Below are 21,018 nucleotides of genomic sequence, written 5' to 3'. Positions count from 1 at the left end.
AAACCTTAGAAAGCTGGATGGACCTCGAGGGAAGCTGCTGGACTCGCCGCAGCGCCTCGTGCACGGTGATTGGCGCGTCAATAAAAGCGATGGACATCTAAACCAATCGTCCTCATTGGGCCCTTCCATGCCCGCCTCCTGCCCTGGACGTCCTCCAATCCGGAACCACAACCGGGTGAGCGCGCGTTTCTACCCCGGGAGGCTTGGTAGGGCCGGCTCTCCGGCATCGGCGGGTTCCCGGCCCGCGTCTCGGTCTCACTGGGACCCCCGAGAGCGGGACATGAGTGACTCTGCGGGAGAATGCGCTCGCCTCCGGCGCTACAGCGAGCTCCCGGTGTGGGTGGTGGAGGACCATCAAGAGGTGAGCGGGCTGCGGCGGAGCCTCCTTCGTTACCTGAGTGAGTCGGAGTGCTGTAGGGGGAACACCTGTCCCCGGGAAGCTAACTTGGAAGAATATGCGCTTACTCTGCCTCGCGCAACTGTAAACTCTTATGGTTTGCCCAAAGTCCCATAGCCAACCAATGGTGGTATCGGGATTCGAGCCCGGGGCACTGTGACTGCAGAGTCCCGTATTCTTAACCTACACCTTATTGCAGCCTCCGGCATCTCCAGCGCAGTCCAACTGTGTAGGTGGGAGGCTTTTTGATAAAATGAGGGTTGTCACGTGAAATGGGGACAATCATCGCAGCATTCTTGGTGCCAGTAGTGTACACAGACATTTTTTTTTTTAACACGGTGCCCTGTTTTTCTAAACGCTAAAGGTATTTTCTATTTTAATGGCAATGCTGTTTTAGAGTAGCGAAAACTGCCTGAATGCACACTTCTGGAAGCCTGCAAAGGAGGCCCATGGATCTGAGACTTTTTTTTTAAGTCGCATTAATAAACCTTGGGAGTTCTCGATATGAAAGAAGAAAAAGGGCGATTCCCGACTTATGAATAGAGAAAGGAAGTTGGCTTCTCAGGACCTGGGTATAGTGTGTACGGATCTGAAAGAAAGAGCAAGTGTGGGTTAGGTGGTGCTTTCAAATTCACTCCTAAACCTACAGCTGATGAGACTAAATGGACAGAGCCCTCCAGACCACCTCACCTTCCTAAAGGAGGGAAAGGTGGCTGGACACATTTGTCAATGCCAGAACGGGTGTTAACCAGCAGAGGGTTTTTCTGAGCATCAGCCCTTGTCTGTTTCCTCACATTTTTATTGAATTTGTTGTGGCTGCAAGGTGGCAGCAAGAGACGCCCATTAAAGCCTTTGGAGGTGCAGGTTGGAAGTTCTGAGGAAAAAATAAAGCTTGAGATCATTATCTATTCTAAATCATCTATAATAAACATTTCCTACTTGTTAACGACTTAGTGTGCATCCTGTTATGTGCAGTTACATTTGGCATTGTTTTTCACTCTGCAGTTAGTTGAGTGTATGTTCATGATTTCAGTGCTATTGATAATTCTGAATGTGCATGTGTCTTTTACAGGTCCTGCCTTTCATATACCGGGCCATTGGCTCCAAACATCTTCCTGACAGTAATATAAGTTTTGTGCATTTTGATTCACATCCAGATCTCCTCATTCCTGTGAATATGCCAGCTGACACTGTATTTGATAAGGAAACTCTTTTCGGGTAATGTATAATTTTGCTAATGATCTTTTATGTCCTCGAAATAACATTTGCAGTAGTAGATGATAAGCAGTTAAGGGAAATAGACTTTATTAAGCTCATGAATTTTTATTTGTTGTTTTTTTTTCCTTCTTTTCCAAATGAGAGGAGAGAGAGACAGACTCCCTCATGCTTCCCGAACGGGATCCACCTGGCAACCCCCATCTGGGGTCGATGCTCTGCCCATCTGGGGCCTTGTTCCCAACCTGAACTATTTTTACCACCTGAGATGGAGGCTCCACAGAGCCATCCTCAGCGCCCAAGGCCAATGCACTCAAACCAATCAAGCAATGTCTGCAGGAGAGGAAAAGAGAGAGAAGGGGGAATGGAGAGAAGCAGATGATTGATTGTTTCTCCTGTGTGTGCCCTGAGCAGAAATCGAACCAAGACATCCACATGCTAGGTGATGCTCTACCACAGCGCCAACTGGCCAGGGCCTTATTTGCCTTTTCTATTTTATTTAGAGCTCGTGTTCACAAATATTTTTCTTAAAGAGCCAGGTAGTACATATGTGAGGCTAGCTGGCCACATGGTCTCTGTTACAACTACTTATATCTGCCCTTAGAATGTGAAAGCAGCCATAGACACTAGGTAAACAAATGCTGTGGTTTTGTTCCAATAACACTTTATTTACAAAAACAGGTGGCCCCACCAATGATTGCCAACCTCTGCTTTAAAATACAGAATTTTAGAAATAGAAGAGACTTGAAGAGTTATCTGAGCCAGTTCTCCCTTCCTCTCTGCTTTAAAATCTGGATGCTGAGGCACAAGAAAATTATCTTAAATACATAGTTCACTAATTTAATGTGTATTTTTTCCTTCCGGTATTGAGTTTTTTTAACCTTCCAGTTTATTTTCAGGTCACAAATCCTACTGACGTTTAGTTAATAAAGCATCATAGAGATGGAAGTGAAATTGGTAATTTGTACTCCATCCTTCAGGAAGGATCATACCTAATGTATCTGAATAATGACTTCCTAGCCTCTCTTCTGTAAGAAAGTTCCTTGAAGTTCTGTCACTATCTCATTATGTACATATTTGTTAGAATGTAGCCTACTTGTATAATATAAAAAGTTACATAGCAATAATTTTCCTGTTTTAAAAGAATTAAAAGATAAATGCTGTGAATTAAATTTGTTTACTTCATTTGACTTTTTCCAAAACCCCAAATCAGACCACTAGTTTCTAAACAAACATGGTAGGTAGCTCTGCCATTGTCCTTACTCCTTTTTATTTAAAGGTTTTATGTTTTAGAAATTGAAAAGAATTATGAAGCAGCTACAGCTTTACAGAGAAAGAAAACTAGTGAGAAGAGTTACAATGTTTAAATTTTTGTAACTCTCTTTAATATTTGCCTTTCTATAAGACAGATGGATCCTCATATCTGCTACTGCAATTCAGTCTGTTGCAATGTGTTGTTTCGGTGGAAGGGTATGAAAAAAATTCAAGAATTTCTCATACCTGTTTCAGATAACTGAATATTCTTTAATACTATACTGACAAGTGGTAGTTCCTTAAAGTTTAGTTAGACTAGAATCCACAATTCAGAATCAAGTCTGTATAACCATGGCTTATGAGTCAGTCTTTCAAGAAAAATGGTGTTTAGCTTACAGTTCAATCACAAGCGCTTTTCCTTGAGACAACCATTATACTTCAAAGTATATAACAAAAGTACTTGCAGTTCACTTCTTATTTTGCCACTGGAATATTTTAAAATGTATACTTTAATCAAGGATTAATCATGAAAGGACATTCTTACTTGAAACTGGCTTTGGGGAGTGAGGGGAGGGTTAGTGCTTGGTAGTGAAGAATACAATGACTACTAGTGGAGTTTGGTTCCATTGCTTGGATTAATCTTAGGGCATCAACCCACCATTGCTTTGTCCCACCTGTGCCAATGTCAATACCATGGAAATGGGAAATAATGCCTTAGTGTTTTAAAAAAATTAGTTTTAACTAGTGGTCACAGGGAGGATCTCAGGAACTGTCCAAGAGTCCCTCAGACCACACTTGGAGACCTTAAATTATGTATTTAATATCTTAAAATAATATTGTAAATGAAATTACATTTGGAAAAAAACCACTCACTGATAGTTTTCATTCTTCTCTATTTCTATTCCAGAGAATTAAGTATTGAGAACTGGATTATGCCTGCTGTTTATGCTGGCCATTTTTCTCGTGTAATATGGCTTCATCCCACATGGGCTCAGCAAATCAGGGAGGGAAAACATCACTTTTTAGTAGGCAAAGACACTTCTACCACGACAATCAGGTAATTTCATTATATTTATGAGTATGAAAGGGGTTGAATGCTTCTGACTTACTTTAGATTCCTATAACAAGTATCTCGACACACATTAGAGTCAGATTAAGCCTTGGCTCTTCCAAAGAGAATTCTCAAAACACCAAGAACAAGTTTTCAAGTCTCTTCACCTTCTTCACACATTGTTTATAGTTTGTTGCTGGCCAAGTTTGTTTTTGAATAATGTGATCTCATCCTCTATTAATGACTAGTTTTATTAAATCATTGAAGTACTTTTTAGATTGAAGTATTTAATGATACATTTACTATTTCTTGGTCTACTGAATAGAGCAATTAGCAGTAAAAAAGCAAAATCATCTCAATTTTTCTATATAAATCCAGTAGCTAAAAAGTAGATTTGGGGTTTCAATTTTATTAATAGGATTAACTTTAGATAATTTAAATTAAATTATAGAATTCAACTTGGGTTACATATATAACTATTTTTATTATAGCAGCTATGTGACCAATGTTTTGTTTATGCTCTAAATTCTCCTATGATGGGCTAGATATTTTAAGGAATGGAACTATAACCTTCTATAACCTGAAGGATAATGGGATTAAATAGTAATACATTGAAAATGAAATCATCTTTTCACTAAAAACGATACATTTTACTTCTGACCTACCCTTAATTGTTGTATATTTTTATCAAATACACAAAAAACAATTGTTATACACGAAATTGTATTTATTGAGAACGTAATACTCGGGAACTAGGACTCCGCATATAGTAAATATTGTACATAACACTGGTACATGTGAAAGGGCAGCAGGGTTTTTATTGAGCACATTAGTGACTAGGACTCCTTTAACCTATTGCAGGTGTCTGCAGAATCAAATTATTTTGAACAATCTGAAATGGACCTTTTAAATTCAGTGTATAATAATATTAGGAAGGTTTTAATTACCTCATGATTTTAATCCTGCAAGTAAAAATTTATGGAAGAGACTCACATACACGCAGTCTGAAACGTGTGTGTTTGTACTGATATAAGTAAAGTGAAATATCCATTATGACAGAAGAATGCAGATTTATATTAAGGAAAATAGCCTTCGTCTTTCTTAGGATGATACAGTTCTTTGTTTTGTTGGGGTTTTTTTAGGATGGTACAGTTTTTAATAAGCCTGGACATTAGTTTTATTATGTCAGTAACCTTTTTGGGGGAAATTATATCTTTTTTTATTTAAGACTGTCTATGTTGGCATAGAGTGAGTGGGAAATAAATATTCACCATTTTAGTTGGCTAGCGCCTGCCTCTGGAAAAAACATTTGGTTTCACTGTTCGTACTACCACCAAGGCATAATATAGTTGAAAAGCTAAAATCATGCCAGTATGTCTGAAATCTCATATCTGCAATTTGTACATTCAGCACGTGTACAAGGTGTTTTTTTTTTTAATTAAGTGAGAGCTAGAGAGACAGACTCCGGCTTGTGCCCTAACCAGGATCCACCTGGCAAGTTCCTTACTAGCCGATGCTCTGCCCATCTAGAGCTGTTGCTCCATTGCTCAGCAACCAAGCTATTTTAGCACCTGAGGTGAGGCCTTGGTGCCATCCTCAGCTCCCGGAGCCAACTTGCTCGAATGAACCATGGCTGCAGAAGAGGGAGAAGAGATAGAGAGAACGGGGAGGGGGGAGAAGCCAATGGTCACATCTCCTGTGTGCCCTGACCAGGAATCAAACCCAGGACTTCCACATGCCAGGCCAAAGCTCTACCACTGAGCCAACAAGCCAGGGCCAAGATTTTTTTCAAAGTTACTTTTTATATTAAAATATGACTATATAACTAACATTTAACAAAGTTTTGAAATATGTGAGAGGGAGCTTCTAATAAGAGAAATTATTTCTAGGTGTAATTTTTCTCTTAAGTGATTTTTTTTTTTTTTTTTTTTTTGCATCAAGTTTCAACTAGTATAAGAGAAAGCCAAAGTACTGGCTTAAACAGGATTGTTTATTTCTTTCTCATATTAGAGTTGACTATATACTGTGAGGGCCTATATGGCTTTTCTATAGTTTGAATAACCTTGGTTCCTTCTATCTTTTTGCTCTACTATACATATCTAGAATATTGTCTTTGTCCTCATAGTGCAAGGTGGGCTTGGCCCATGCCATATGTCAGTCAGTGCGGAGCAAAAGAAAGACGAGAATTTGCACATCTAGCTTCAAGACAGACTGTGACTTTGGGCAGTTAAGTTCCCAGCTAAAATCTTGGGGAACACTTTCAACAAAGAACAGCTCTCAGTTTTTTTCTAATATGTCCTTTCTTATAGTTCTGTAGTGTTGTGGAAATGCTATATGAAATGTGTGCTAATTTGTCCATTCATCTTTAAAATAGTTTTTTCCTCTGATCCAGGGTTACAAGTACAGATCATTACTTCCTAAGTGATGGTCTTTATGTAACTGAAGACCAGCTAGAGAACCAAAAACCATTACAATTGGATGTAATTACAGTAAAACCATATAAACTCTGTAACCACCAAGAAGAAAATGATGCAGTGTCTTCTGGTAAGAAACCAAAGCTAGCACTGGAAGACGCAGAAAACACTGCCTCTACTAACTGTGACTCTTCTTCAGAGGGATTGGAAGAGGATGCAGTGGCACAGAGAAGGGTCCAGACTTGCCTAGAACCTTCAAGTTCACGTTCTTCTGAAAGCCAGGGATGCCAGACTGCGGTCAGCACTGGAGAAATTCTGGGAGTTTTGAAGAAAGGGGATGCATTTGTTTTAGATATTGACTTAGATTTTTTTTCAGTCAAGAATCCCTTCAAAGAAATGTTCACTCAGGTAAATGCAGTATTGTTAAAACATAGAACTTAGGGATTATATGACATTTTTCTGGATCAGGATTCAGCAGACTTTCTGCAAACAGCCAAATAATAATGACTATTAGAGGCTCCTTTCGACCTTTGTCACATATTCTTCTTCTTGTTCTTTCAAACCCTTTAAAATTGTGTATGTCATTTATAACTTGAGGGCCATGCAAAAACAGATTGTAGGCCATAGGTTGCCGATCCCTGCTCTAGATGGTATATGTTATTTTGCATTTATTAATTAGGGTAATGTGTACATGGATGGTTGAAAAAAAACAAAGTCGTATAGGAGAAGAAAGTATACATTACAGAACGTCACTCTCTTTACCTATTCCTGTTCTCTTCCCCTCAGTTTCTTCCCAGGAACATACACTGTGGCCCAAATTTTTATGGTGTTTTTCCAGAGATAGTCTATATCTATAAAACCCTGTGTGAACAATAAGGTGCCTAATGACACATGTACTATTTGTAGCTAATCATTGAGGTCTGTGAGCTTTAGGATACCTCAGCAGATCTTAATGCAAATCACCTAACAGTATAAGTATGCACAGATCTGACATAGAATCATACATTTAAACTGATAAATTCATGATCTAAATGAGCATTCCTAGGTGTATTTTATGGACACATGTATCTGCTTACCTTAGCATTCAGAGAGTTGTTCCAGATCTATAGTATTTTGGGAAGATTCAAATTAGCTATCTTTTTTTTAAGTTCAGTATTTGATTTATAATGCTACACTTTAAAATCCTAATTCTGTATACATATTGGAAGCCATTGTGGTTTATCTAAATAATCAAAGACTTCTACTGGTCATGCCCAGATGGATGGAGTTGTGGTGATAATGATAATATTTACAATGAAATGTAAGTGGTACATTTTGCCTGATTTTCCCAGACTGATCTGTAGATGATGACATAAGATGTTTTTGTATCACAGCCATTTTTCACCTAAAGCATATCATTGAAAAAATTAAATTTTTTTCTACTATGTGGATTTTTTGTTTTGTTTTTTAGGAGGAGTACACAATTTTACAAGAGCTGTACCAATTTAAAAAGCCTGGCACCAACCTAACAGAGGTATCCTCCATTTATTTCTTTGGGGTTTTATCTTTTTATCACATTTCTAATAATATCTTACAGTTTATTAGAGTGCTTTCAAACAACTGGCCAGGGGGGGGGGGGGTGTCTATTAGGGAAGTTCATGATTAGTGCTTGAAAACCATGTTTTAACTCAGGGGTCCCCAAACTTTTTACACAGGGGGCCAGTTCACTGTCCCTCAGACCATTGAAGGGCCAGACTATAAAAAAAACAAACTATGAACAAATCCCTATGCACACTGCACATACCTTATTTTAAAGTAAAAAAACAAAACAGGAACAAATACAATATTTAAAATAAAGGACAAGTAAATTTAAATCAACAAACTGACCAGTATTTCAATGGGAACTATGCTCCTCTCACTGACCACCAATGAAAGAGGTACCCCTTCCAGAAGTGCGGTGGGGGCTGGATAAATGGCCTCAGGGGGCCGCATGCGGCCCGCAGGCCGTAGTTTGGGGACCCCTGTTTTAACTGATTGAACTTGCGATTTTTATTGTAATGTGATCTCACTTGTTTTTTGAAATAACTATAATGTTGGCTTTTCTGTGCATTTAAAGGAAGAATTGGTAGATTGTGTTGATACTCGAATTCACCAATTAGAAGATTTAGAAGCGACCTTTGCTGATTTGTGTGATGGTGATGATGAAGAAACTGTTCAGAAATGGGCTTCAAACCCTGGGTAAGACCCTCAAACAGTGTTTCTCCAACTCTACTAGATTTCAGTCCTAGATATATTGCTAGATTTACTAAATTGCTTTTAAAAATTAGTATTACCTTTCAACGCAAATTTACTAACACTGGTTAGCATTTCCTGTGGATTTTCTATGTGCCCAATATAATTCTAAGATTTTTCCTCACATTATCTCATTTGTTCCTTATAATAATCTTATGGTTTCGTTATTACCATTTCTACTTTATAGATGAGGCAGCTAAAGCCCGGAGGTTAAGTTGCCCCGAATCACATAGTAAGTGGGTATGCATTTAGTCCTTGTGAGGCGGTTGCCCCATATATATAAGGCGCGGTGGTGGGTTTCATGGCAGGTTAAGTATGAGTAAGACAGTCCCTGTTCTAACTAGAATAAGAAAAAAATATTAAAAATTAACCTATCATTTAGTAAGTTACTAGACAGGTAAATTACAAGCAAAAACTTGCTTCTTTTTTAAGGCTAGCCCAGGTACAAGTAGTAGAGTTCATTTTAAAGCTGCCCATAGCATCAGGGAGCAAGATTTGAAAGCTGGGTTTTTCATCGGGTCATTTATTTGGCCAGTTCTCTCAGTGTTGACTGACCTTGAAAACAGGGAGAGAAAAGTTCTTTTAGAGTGGTCGTCTGTTGATGGAGGGGGTAAGGCGAAGAATGCCTTTAGTATTAATGCTAGTTTGAAAGAATAGTGGCATAGATAGTATAGTTACTCTTCTCTAAAATAGTTCTTTAAATGAAAAGGCCAGACAACTAAAATAAAACTATTAGACATAAACTTTTTGTCCCCATGAGCATACAAGACCAGTCATAAGGTAGGAGTAAAGTATGGACAGTTAGAATCTAGTACTTCAGTCCTGTAAGATTTATTATGTCCCAGTTATTGAAAATAATCTGTCAGATGTGTGGAAGAATACTGAAGAAACTAGACAAGCAGTCACCTCTGGGGAGAGAATATATCGCTAATGGTGAAGCACACGAGGGAGAGATCTCTTCCTTTGCTGTGTGTTGTGTATTCAAAACATTCAGTGTAAATTTTACTTTAAAATATTTAGAAACATCCTTGAAATATAAATACCTTAAAACTTGATTATCATAAAGGAGAGTCGTGGTTTGGAAGAATAAACTATAATAGTACTAATCACATCAGTAACTATTAACCTGGCACTTTAACATAAGTTAATCCTTTTTCTCTTCAGTGTAGGAAAGTAATTCTAAAAATGATTCCCTCCTTTTTGGAATCATGATGGAATAGGGAGGTATTTTTGAAGAGTCAAGCTGAGTTTAAAACTTAAAACCAAATAAGGTAGCCTGATAACCTTGGAATCTGCATCGAGCCGAGAGATGAGGCCACCTTCCACTGAAACCCACTGTACCTGCTGAGCATGCCCAGTAGCTCTCTCACCTGCCGGGAGCTCTGGCACGGACTTGAAGAAACAAGGAGACCTCAGCAGTGGTGAATTTAGACTTGGTTGCAATTGGGAAGGGGTGGGGGAGGAGGATAACACAAAAGAAAAGTGGTGAGACAGCAAGAAAAGTCTCCCCAAACTTACCGTGCCCCTAAAAGGCCAAACCCTAGAAGAGGTGGGTGATCGGGGTCCAGCATCCCAGAAAGTGTCATTAATGAAAAGGAAGAAATAACAGGATGAGTGCATACACATGCCTTCATGCCTCCTCTTATCTTTTCTCTTTCCCTCCCAGCAGATGATTGATTGGGTGTTGGTGAAGGAGGCATTAAAATACTAGAAACATTAATTAATCAGGGCTTCCAAAGAGTTCCACCTGAATTAAGTAATTTAATTGCAACATTGTAATTATATCAAACAGTATAGAACTTTTCCAGTTATAATTGTGTTTGTCAGTAAATATGACTTTAATTTTTTTAAGCCTTCAGGAAACTCATTTTTCAACATTGTGTGCTAAAAGCACTTAGTTTTCTGGCTTATCCAAATTATTTTTAAAGTCACAGTAGAACTTGCATTTTAAAGAAAAGGAAAACTAGTTTCTTGAGTGCCAATTTTCAACCTTTAACACAATATGTAATCCTTTTAGGTAAGAAAGCAGAAGGAAACATTTCTTAATATTTTAAGATGATATTTGAACAGCTTTATCTTTCATTTCCTAAAGATCATATGAAGCATATTGTTACTGGTGAATGGTAAGGGTAATGAATCATCGCTGCTCCAGTTTTGGTTGAGGTTTCATGATGTTTAATTGACAGCTGCTCTTTTCCAGAATGGAATCTCTAGTTCCACTGGTACAGAGTTTGAAGAATCGGATGGATGTGCCAGACTATGAAATGGTAACTATTTTATATTGAGATTAAAAATTGGCGCTTTCCAGCCCTGGCCGGTGGCTCAGTCACTTAGAGCAGTGGTCCCCAACCTTTTTTGGGCCACGGACCAGTTTAATGTCAGAAAATATTTTCACGGACCGGCATTTAGGGTGGGACGGATAAATGTATCACGTGACCAAGACAAGCATCAAGACTGAATGTAACAGAGGAAATCTGGTCATTTTTTAAAAATAAAACATCATTCAGACTTAAATATAAATGAAACAGAAATAATGTAAGTTATTTAAGTTATTTATTCTTTCTCTGCAGACTGGTACCAAATGACCCATGGACCGGTACCGGTCCGCGGCCCAGGGGTTGGGGGTCACTGAGTTAGAGCATTGTCCTGAAACAACAAGGCTGTGGGTTCGATCCTTGGTCAGGACACACACAGGAAGCAACCATTGAATGCACAACTCAGTGGAACAATAAATGAATGCTTCCCTTTCCCCTCCCCTCTCTCTCTGTCTCTCTAAAAATCAACCAATAAATAAAAAATTAAGCCCTGGCCAGACAGCTCGGTTGTTGGAGCGTCATTTCTAAGCACAGGTTGCCGGTTCTGTCGCCAGTCAGAGAATATACAGCAATAGTTCAATGTTCCTGTCTCTCTCTCTCTCTCTCTCTCTCTACTTCTCTCTAAAAAGAAAAAAGAAAAAAAGCCAAAATGTGCTTTTTTGTTAAAATGGGTCATTATTTGTATTCCTGGGAAGAGTGAATGAGTAATTTTTTTAAGTGCTAAAAAAAAAAAATCCCTGCTTTTTAGAAGCAGTTACATTTTCAGTTTCTAGGAAAAGCATACTTTTTCCTAATTTTATCCACGAAGCCAAAGTGCTGAGGTTTTTCTGTTTTTTGTTTTTGTTTTTGGTCAGATCTCCTCTTTCCAGAGAAAAGAAAGAATACAATTTTTAAAGTTGTTCATTCTTTATTGATGTTTTTACTCCTTCTTTCTTTTCTCAGTAAACTTTTTTCTAGTTATAAACACCAAAGGGAAGAACAACAGAAGGCGCTCTAGTAAGTGCGTCTCAGCTGTGAGAGGTGTAACTGACTGTGTGCGGCACTAATGGGAATTCTGTGCCAAAAGAGAATGCCTGTGTGGTCATTTCTTTTATTTTGGTATCATTCAGCAGTCCTTGAAGCTTAAATGTTCCCATTAGCGGTTCACCTGCCTGTTCTCAGACTTCTGCCGGAGCTGAGACCTGCAGGCCTTCTGTTCATCTTTTATCTCTGGTGCTTCTTGTACTCAGTAACTTGTGGTTTTGCTTTAATATTTTATTTAGTCATGGAATATAATCAGACCACCATATTTGAACTGAAGTTTACATATTGATTTTAATGCTAACTTTATAAGAATAAAAAATACCAGCGAAAGGCCCTGGCCAGTGGCGCAGTGGATAGAGCCACACCCCAGAGCTCCGAAGTTGCTGGTTTGATCCCAGGGTCGCCAGCTTAATCCCGAGGTCCCCGGTTCAATTGCTTTTAGAAGCAATCGGAGCACAACTAAGTGGAACAACAAGTTGATGTTTTCTCTCTCTCCCCGTCCTTCCCCCTTCCTTTCTCTCTTACTCTCTCCCTTTTCCCCTCTCCCTTCCTCTTTCTTCCTCTCTCTCAAAAATAAATAAGTAATTTTAACAATAATAATAAAGAAAAAATAACAGCAAAAGAATGTTTTGGTTAAATCATGGCTAATCCAAGACTTGCCCTTTTTTTTTAATTTTTGTTTTACTTTAAATATTTTGTATTGGTTTTTGGTATACATCATAGTAGTGAGACAGTCACATACTTTACAAAGTATTCCCTCGATATTTCTAAACCCAGCTTACACCACACATAGTCATCCTTCTTTTTAATGGCAGTTATTAAGAACGAAAGAGAAGACACTTAGGATTTGAAAATGCTTTGAACTCACACAATATTAATGAGTGTGTCATCGTGCCGGCCTGCTGTAATTGTTCCTTGGCATCAGGGTTTTCTGACGGTTGGGAGGGTTTGTACATTGTTGAGAGCAGGGCTGTCATGAGCTGGTTTGCAGATTATGTCATCAAGTGTGGCATGCCTGTAGTGCAGGGTTAGAACACTAAGTGTTTTTAGTCATTCTAGTAGAAAAGATCATGCAGAGCCTGTCATTTTACTACACTGACGGATCATTGCCAGTTAAATCTTTGATGTTAATCCAGAGCCTCCATTAAAATAACAGATTAGTGTTTTTCCACACTCTGCACTTATCTACACTAGGCAAAACTGGGACATATTTGAGATCCAGTTTTCAAAACTTAAAAGCAGAAGCTGTAAAATGTCAGCTCGTGAGCCACTTCCAGCTTTCTGGCATGTCTAGGTCGATGCCAGCCGTCGGCCCATGTGTAGATGTCAGTGGTGTGTGCTCACACGTGAACAGTACCCAGGAAACTGGCAGCAGTGGGTTAGGTGAGGTAGGAGAAACGTTCCCTTGTATCCACTTGCAGCTGTGAACGTAGCGCTAAGTGCATGTATTTCAAAAGTAAATAAAATAACATGTTAAAAGAAAAGGTAAAGTGAGAATGTTATAAATAGTTTTATATCAGCTTTAGGATTGAGGTGAAATGAATAATTTGCTAGAAAATGTGAATTGTTGGGAAGACTCAAGTAAAGACAGAAATGTAATGACTCCATAATCATAAAATAAAATTTAAAAGTAAAGAATTATTTCTGGGAAAAACAGGTATATAAGTCAGTTCTTTGGTGGCACAGAATTATTAAGGAAAAACATAATCCCAATTCACAAAAATATTGAAAGATTTGTCAGCAAGGCCAGTAATAGTTAAAAAACCTAAAAACAATGAAGCCTCACAGTGTAATGTTTGTCTTTTTTCCAGGTTCACCAGGCTGGTCTAACCTGTGATTATTCAGAACTTCCTCATCATATCAGCACAGAACAAGAAATTGAGTACCTTGTTCAGTCTGTATATTATTTACTGAAAAATTTACCAAAACCTACCCTTGTGACAATTGCCAGGTGAGTATGATAGTCTGAATAATGGCCCATCAAAGGTGTCCACGTCCTAATCCTACAGACTTGTGAAAGTGTTGGCCTATATGGCAGAAGGGACTTGACAGATGTTGATTAATTCAAGGTTCTTAGCATGAGGAAATTGTCCTGGATTATCTGGGTGGACTCGATATCATGACAGGGGATCCTTATGAGGAAGACAGGAGGGTCAGAATCAGACTGGAAGATGCTAGGACACTGGCTTTGTAGGTGGAGGGTGGGGCCACGAGCTAAGTGGATGCAGTGGACGCAGCCTCCAGAGGCCGGAGCAGCAGGGGACAGAACCTCCCCAGAGCCCCGAGGGGCACAGCCCTGCGGCCCCTGTATTCCAGGACTTGTGTAAGACGATAAATTTGTGATGCTTAAAGCCTCTGAGTGTGTGGCAGTTTGTTATAGCAGCAGTGGGAAAGTAACACAGTCTCCGTAGATGAATCTAAGGATTACTAATACAGTAATTCCTAGCCAATTTATTTTTACTCTCTGCTCAAATTTCAGATGTGTTTTCTCTTTCCCATTAGTAATAGTTGGCAACCTGTTGTCTTTGAAGTTGGTGATATTATCCAAATAAACACAAGAATTCCCATTTGTGTGTCCTACAGAGGAATAGTTAGCTGCAGCCATATTTTAAATTTAAACATACTAATGTGCTGAATAGTCGTAACTATTTAACAAAACTTCGTTTTCTCTGTTAATCTTTGAGCTAGTTTTATAGAGAACTGTTAGATTCTAAAATAAGTGCTTTAAATACTCAGATAATATTTATACTCTTTATGACAAGCATGTTAGAACATCTTTTACCATCCTGAAATATAACTCATAGATCATCTAACTTACATATAGACATAATTTTAAAATATAGAAATATTACACATAATCTATAGATAATATAGTTGTCTTAGTTTGTTCAAGCCGCAGAAACAAAAATATCATAGAACAACAGAAGTTTCCTTCCCAGTCCTGGAGGCTGGGAAGTACAGGAGGAAGGCCCCGCTGGACCAGTGTTATGGTGAGGACCTGGTTTCTGGTTCATAAACAGCCGTCCTCTCCCTGGAAGCTCACATGGACGGGGTGCAGGAGCTCTCTGGGACCTCTGCTGTAAAGGCACTGATCTCATTTATGAGGAGTCTGCCCTCATGACCTAATCACCTCCCAAAGGCCTCACCCCCAGATATGATCACATTGGGAATTAGGTTCAAACATGAATTTCGTGGGGGGGAGGGGGGCATTTCTTCTATAGCAGTAACCACTTATACACATAATATAAATACAGGTGTGTATATGTATATAAAACAAAATATCTGTAACATAAAGGAGAAATGAGTGTAATTGATAAATTAGTGATTTGATAAAGTAATAGGTATTAAAATGCCACACTAGACTTGCATCTTTACAAAGAGTCACTAAATGTTAGTTACAAATGCAGACACTGGCATCTTGCATGAGCTGAATACCATCAACAGCACTACCATAGTCAAAACAGCCTCTTGGTAAAGTTCTGAGAACTTAAAATCCAGTCTTCCCTCAATTAACAGAGTAGTTACTTTCATTTCTGAAAAATTGAACGCATATTGAATCCACTTTCAAAAATACTTTGTTCATATATAGTAGGGTGTTAAATTCTAGATTCAAAAAATTGAAAGCAGGACACAGGTTGCTCACTCAGGTGAGTGCTCTGTGGGCTTTGGGAAGCCTGCAGGACACAGGACAGTTACTCATATTTATGTTGCAGGACTACCTGCATGCTGCGAGCATTCTTGCACCCCTGCCCAGTGTGTGTGATAGGGAGCAGGCGGGGTAACTGACTCCGTTTCTGTCTGTACAAATTTCTGTGCCACTGCTCCCAATCCGTCCCTCCTGAGAACCAGGAGACACTGATCACATTTCAGTTCTTAGTCCAGCTCTCTGTGTCAGTGGCATGGTAACTGCTTGGCCATCCAGGCTGTAGTGGGTGTTTCTAGAAAAACTCCCCTTGATTTCTGCGCCATCCCACTTGGCTCTTTTCTCAGTACTTCCCGCCTAGGAAACTGTTCCCTGCAGCAGGACACCCCCACGTTTCATTCTGCACAATCTCGTACACGTGTGTAATTAAACTGTTTTTAGGCGTGGAACCCTTATATCTGTTGGAAAGCCTCTGCCCTCCTAATTTCTAGCCCTAATGTACACACAAAAGAATTAAAGTGATGCCCCGTCACTAGGACCATGAGCCCCAGTATTTCTAAGCAGCATCTCCCCCCTCTGGGAAACAGCAGTCTAGTGATTAAGCACTGAGACTTTGAAGGTAGCCCTCTGCTTTCAAAGCCTGCCACCAGCACTCACTTATTAGCCACTAGCTGTGTGACCTGTGCATGTTAATCCTTCTCTGTTTCTGTGTCCTTTAAAGGGAAGGTAAAGATACCTATTTCTTGAAGTGGTTGAGATTAAAGAACATAGTTTCTGTCGTGTGCCTGACATGAATAAACGTTTAGTAGCTTTCAGCTGTTCAAAATTCAGCACACATCTGTATCTATTTTACATTGAAATCAATCATTACAGGCTTTTCCTCACTGCACAGTATGATCTTATCCTTTCTTTGTACATTTTTTTTCCTCTTGGTTCCAGGTCAAGTCTGGATGATTACTGTCCTTCTGAGCAAGTTGACGCCATTCAGGAAAAAGTCCTCGATGTGCTGCGCGCCCTCTATGGGACTCTGGACGTTCACCTGGTGTATTCAGCAGAGTCTTCTCCATCTTGAAACAAGAAAACACTAGGCTCCTGTTACAACTCAATGTAGTGACAGGGTTTTCATTAACTTATTTGTGAATGAGTCTTCCAGAGAACACTTTGTTTCTATATTAACTTTGGCTTAGAATCTTTCAGGTACAGTCAATTGTTGAATGATGGCAATTTTATTAGCATCAGGTCTACCCCTAGTCCTTATCTTTCTTTTCTGCAATTGTCCTCACTTTTGTGAGGGTGTTTTTTTTTCCCCTCTTTTCCCCTTTTTCCAGTAGGTGAGTTGAACTGTATGAAATTCCTTTACTTGTTGATGTATTTACTCAACCAGCTGACATTTATTGAGCACTTACATGTGCCAGACATAATGCTGGGATTATGGTAATGAGTAGAACAGACAAGGCCCCTGCCTTTGTGAGGGACACTTAAGAAATCAATTATGGCTTGTAAGAAATGTTAGGGAGGAAAGGACCACCACAGACACGCCTTAGGAGTGCTCGTGGTTCTCAGGGCACCTTGGCCTTATAGGAAAGTTCCATTCTCAGAAGCTACTACCAAAATAATAATAATCGAACTTGCCAGCCCATGAAAATGTTGCGGGAAGTCTACCTCACCGAGACTGGGTCCTGTAGCCAGCTCTTGCTAAAAGTGCTCTCAACATTGTTGGTGTTGAGGAGGTCTGGTTGAGAAAACTCAGCCACACGAAAACTAACTCTAGTTTGCTAATCAGAAAAGCCCTCCTGGGGTTTTGTGCTTCTGTGCAGTCAATGTGAGCATTGATTATCATTCTAGTTCCTAAGTGCCACTTTATCAGCAGTCTGGGCAGATACTTTTTTCAAATAAACCAGCTTTTTCTGTAAATAGTAGGAAAAATGTTAAATCTCTTATTCTGGCCTACCATGAATACTGCCTTCCACCAGCCTCCACATGAGTAAGGAGCCCTACCTGACTTGCTCTTTAAAAAAAATAATTATTTATTGGTTTGAGAGAGAAAAAGGCACGGGACAGGAGCAGGAAACATCAACTCACAGTTGCTGCTCATGTGTGCCTCGACTGGGCAAGCCCAAGGTTTCGAACCAGGGGCCTCAGCTTTCCAGGTCAACCCTTTATTCACTGCACCACCACAGGTCAGGCCTGACTTGCTCTTAGCTGTGGAACTTTTCATTTATTTAATTGGCCAAAGTGTTACTCCTTTTCAGTATCCCACATGTTCAGTACTCATTTTTAACTACCTACTTGATTTCTTTTCCTTTTAAAGGTAGGGCGGCATTTAAAGAAAAAACATCCCTTATTCCTCAGTCGGTAGTTGTTTTCATTTTGTAACTTCCAGGCCTTGGCCACATGTTGACCTGCCGAGTTGCATGTAACTCAAGTGTTACCCAAGATCACAGTACCGTTACCACTCACTAGATGGCACCAGATCCTAATTTTCAGTGATTCTATTTTCCAACAAGTATTTCTTATCAAGTTATTTCCCAAGGCTGATAGTGTGAATGCTTATTTCTGTTGTGGAAAACGAAGCAAACTGACTTAACTTTCCATTTTGATAGGGCATTATGTGCCCAAAAAAGCTTTATTTCTCTGTAAAGTCAGAATTGTAAAATAGTGTTATTATTTATTTTTAAATTTTGGAAAAGTTTTATTAGCGTTCTATAAATAGCTGTTACTTGTTTGAGTAAATTAATATTGTATGCTAAAAAAAATTAAAAGGTGTGTATTGAGGTCTTAAAGATTTAAAAGCAGCCTAAAGCATGAATTAATTGTATATGATTTCAGTATATTCGTAGCATTGTTCTACAGGTCTGGTTTAGTTAGTAGTCGTTTATTACAATCCCATTGTCATTTATTACAATTCCCATGAACTATGATGTGATTCATCATTGTTTTAACTCAGAATAAAAGGGCATCGGTTTCCTTTTTAGGAACACTTGGCTTGTTTAGTTCTCATGCTCTGTAATTCTCTTAGAAGAATAAAATTCAGTCCCTACTGTTGACTAGAACCAACATAGTAAATTATGTCTGCATATTTCAGACAGGAAATATGTAATGTATCGAGGCATCCTTCAGCTGTGGTGTACGGACCGGGGAGGGGGGCCGCAGTGCAGCGTTCGGGTTAGGTACATGTCACTGAAGCATGGGATTTTGAGCAGCTTTTTGGAAGCTGTGACTTAAATGTAAGCATAGGCCATAGGTTTACTGTCTTCAAGTGTTCTAAGTCCTCAAGGAGCCCTTGGTCAAAGTCTTTTATTCTTTATATGCTGTTATCTCCAAACGCTGATTTTATTTGAGCCATAGTGGCCCCTGGGTGCTGGCAGTACCGTCACCATACGGCCAGTGGTTTATCATACATCTCATGAGGAAGCGTGTTCGTGAAACACAAGGAGTTTTTGTCAGACAGCTTTCCGAAATGCCCATGGTACATGAGCCCTGTATAAAGGTTCGGTACTAGACTGCGGCACTGCCCGCGTCCTGCGCAGCCGCAGTCCTGCAGTGCTCCGGACCCGACTGCCTCTGCTTCCGTGCGCCCAGCCGCACTCTGGCTCCCAGACATCGTGCCGGCCTCACCGTATTCTCATCTGAGCTCAAGCGTGGACCGTGTGGTGCGGGTTTCTGTGACCCTTGACTCTCAGACGCGGTCTCTGGATGGAGTACTCTGGTCACTCACTGGCAGGCTGCATCTGACCACTGTGTCGGTTGGCATCCTGCACGCGAGCCTTTGGTTAGTGGTGCCTGCGATTCAGAAGCAGGGAACGGCCGCAGAGGGACAGACAAGGCCAAGGCTGCCCGGGTGCACGTCCTTCGAAGACCTTCCTTGTTGAATACTCGGCCCACCTCCAGCTGCGTTCCTACCATGTCTCTCACTTCAAAATGCTCTTAACAGCAAGAACTATTCAGTAAACACTGGCTGTCACTGCCAAACTCAGCCCTAGTCACAATATTCTATGGTGGCTTTCAGGTCTCAGCTGCTCTTCAAGCATCTCCTAAATACTGACTTTTTTTTTTTTTTTTTTTTTTTTTTTTTGTGACAGAGGAACAGATAGGGACAGACAGACAGGAAAAGAGAGAGATGAGAAGCATCAATTCTTCGTTGCGGCACCTTATTTATTGATTGCTTTCTCCTTTGTGCCTTGATGGGGGGTGGGAGGGTCCTACAGCAGACCCAGTGACCCCTCGCTCAAGCCAGTGACCTTGGGTTCAAGCTGGTGAGCTTTGCTCAAACGAGATGAACCTGCACTCAAGCTGGTGACCTCAGGGTTTCAAACCTGGGTCCTCTGCGTCCCAGTCCGACACTATCCTCTGCGCCACCACCTGGTCAGACGTGTATGTGTGTGTGTGTAAATACTGATGTTCTTACCATTTTTTTTTTAATTCATTTTAGAGAAGAGAAAGGGAAAGACAGTGGGGAGGAGCAGAAAGAATCAACTCCTGTATATGCCTTGACCAGGCAAGCCCAGGGTTTTGAACTGGCAACCTCAGTGTTCCAGGTTGACACTTTATCCACTGCGCCACCACAGGTCAGGCAATACTGATTTTTTTAAACTCCATATTAGCTTTCACTTTATTTCGTTAATAATGGAATTTTAATTTCTTTTGCTCAAAGAAGGCAGGCCCTTGCCCATAAGGAAAGAAGTAGCAGGGCTCTAATAACTTTAAGTTTGTGTCTTGCAGTTGGTACAAGCTTCCGTTCATTCGCTATTTAAAACGTGCTCATGTGCGATGGGGGCGCTAGGAAAGTCAAGCCTGCACGACCCGTTTCCTCTTTATACTTTCCCTCCTGCCTGCCTTTAAATCAATCTGGGATTGTGATGATAAACTTACGATGTAGACAATGTTTGGAAGTTGCCGCCCTCTGGACTGATAAATTACCTCATAGAATCTGGGTTTATCCTTATTGTTTTGACATTGCTGATTTACAGGTGACCGCGAGCAGAGTCCCTCGTGAATCAGCCAGTGCATGACAGGGCACTGTGGGGAGAATGAGCACCTCCTACCAACTCACTGGTGTCCAAACGCCTCCCAGGCATCTCCGTCCTCGGCCTCAGGGGGGCCGCACAGCAGGGCAGCCTCTGCTCCTCAGGGTTCAGGAAAATGGGGTCATTACAGAAAGGGGGACTCCCTTTCAGCTTGGGCTCCTAAGGTTGTGTAGCAGCCCTTCAGACATGACCTTGATCGCTCAAGGAGGGAGATGGGTGATGGTGTCAGAGTTGTGGCTGGGCGTGAACGCCAGCGTTGGGACAGAAACAGCCCTGAAATGTGCACTGCAGCACCATCCCCCTCTGCAGCCTGGGCAGAGAGGGGCCTTGTCATCACAAAGTGGCACTGGAAGTATTGGTGGCTTTGAAATCAGACCAAGTTCAAATACTGCCTCAGCCAGTTGCACG

The 21,018-nt window shown here is 40.3% G+C and overlaps 1 protein-coding gene across 2 annotated transcripts; it reads left to right on the top strand.

Moving 5' to 3' along the window:
• Positions 1–186: 186 nt before the first annotated feature.
• C1H5orf22 (chromosome 1 C5orf22 homolog) lies at positions 187–18,568 on the top strand. Of its 2 annotated transcripts, XM_066373927.1 has the most exons (10): positions 187–361; positions 1,470–1,615; positions 3,774–3,923; positions 6,310–6,461; positions 6,531–6,739; positions 7,782–7,844; positions 8,427–8,548; positions 10,803–10,869; positions 13,752–13,891; positions 16,523–18,568. In XM_066373927.1, the coding sequence occupies exons 1-10, from the start codon at positions 281–283 to the stop codon at positions 16,653–16,655; spliced, it is 1,263 nt and encodes a 420-aa protein (XP_066230024.1). In that variant the 5' UTR covers positions 187–280; the 3' UTR covers positions 16,656–18,568. The 2 variants fall into 2 exon arrangements, with proteins under 2 accessions (XP_066230024.1, XP_066230015.1); XM_066373918.1 differs by having other exon boundaries at positions 6,310–6,739.
• Positions 18,569–21,018: the final 2,450 nt, after the last annotated feature.

The sequence above is a fragment of the Saccopteryx leptura genome, chromosome 1 (assembly GCF_036850995.1).
Source record: "Saccopteryx leptura isolate mSacLep1 chromosome 1, mSacLep1_pri_phased_curated, whole genome shotgun sequence".
NCBI classification, from domain to species: Eukaryota; Metazoa; Chordata; class Mammalia; order Chiroptera; family Emballonuridae; genus Saccopteryx; species Saccopteryx leptura.
The sequence above is the reverse complement of the archived record's forward strand: the minus strand, read 5'-3'. Positions and strand labels throughout refer to the sequence as shown.

Excerpts from the sequence above, each read along its gene's own strand:
- C1H5orf22 (XM_066373918.1), top strand. The coding sequence starts at position 281 with ATGAGTGACTCTGCGGGAGAATGCGCTCGCCTCCGGCGCTACAGCGAG. Across the intron at positions 362-1,469 it reads TGGTGGAGGACCATCAAGAG|GTCCTGCCTTTCATATACCG; the intron begins GTGAGCGGGCTG and ends TGTCTTTTACAG. Across the intron at positions 13,892-16,522 it reads ACCCTTGTGACAATTGCCAG|GTCAAGTCTGGATGATTACT; the intron begins GTGAGTATGATA and ends TCTTGGTTCCAG.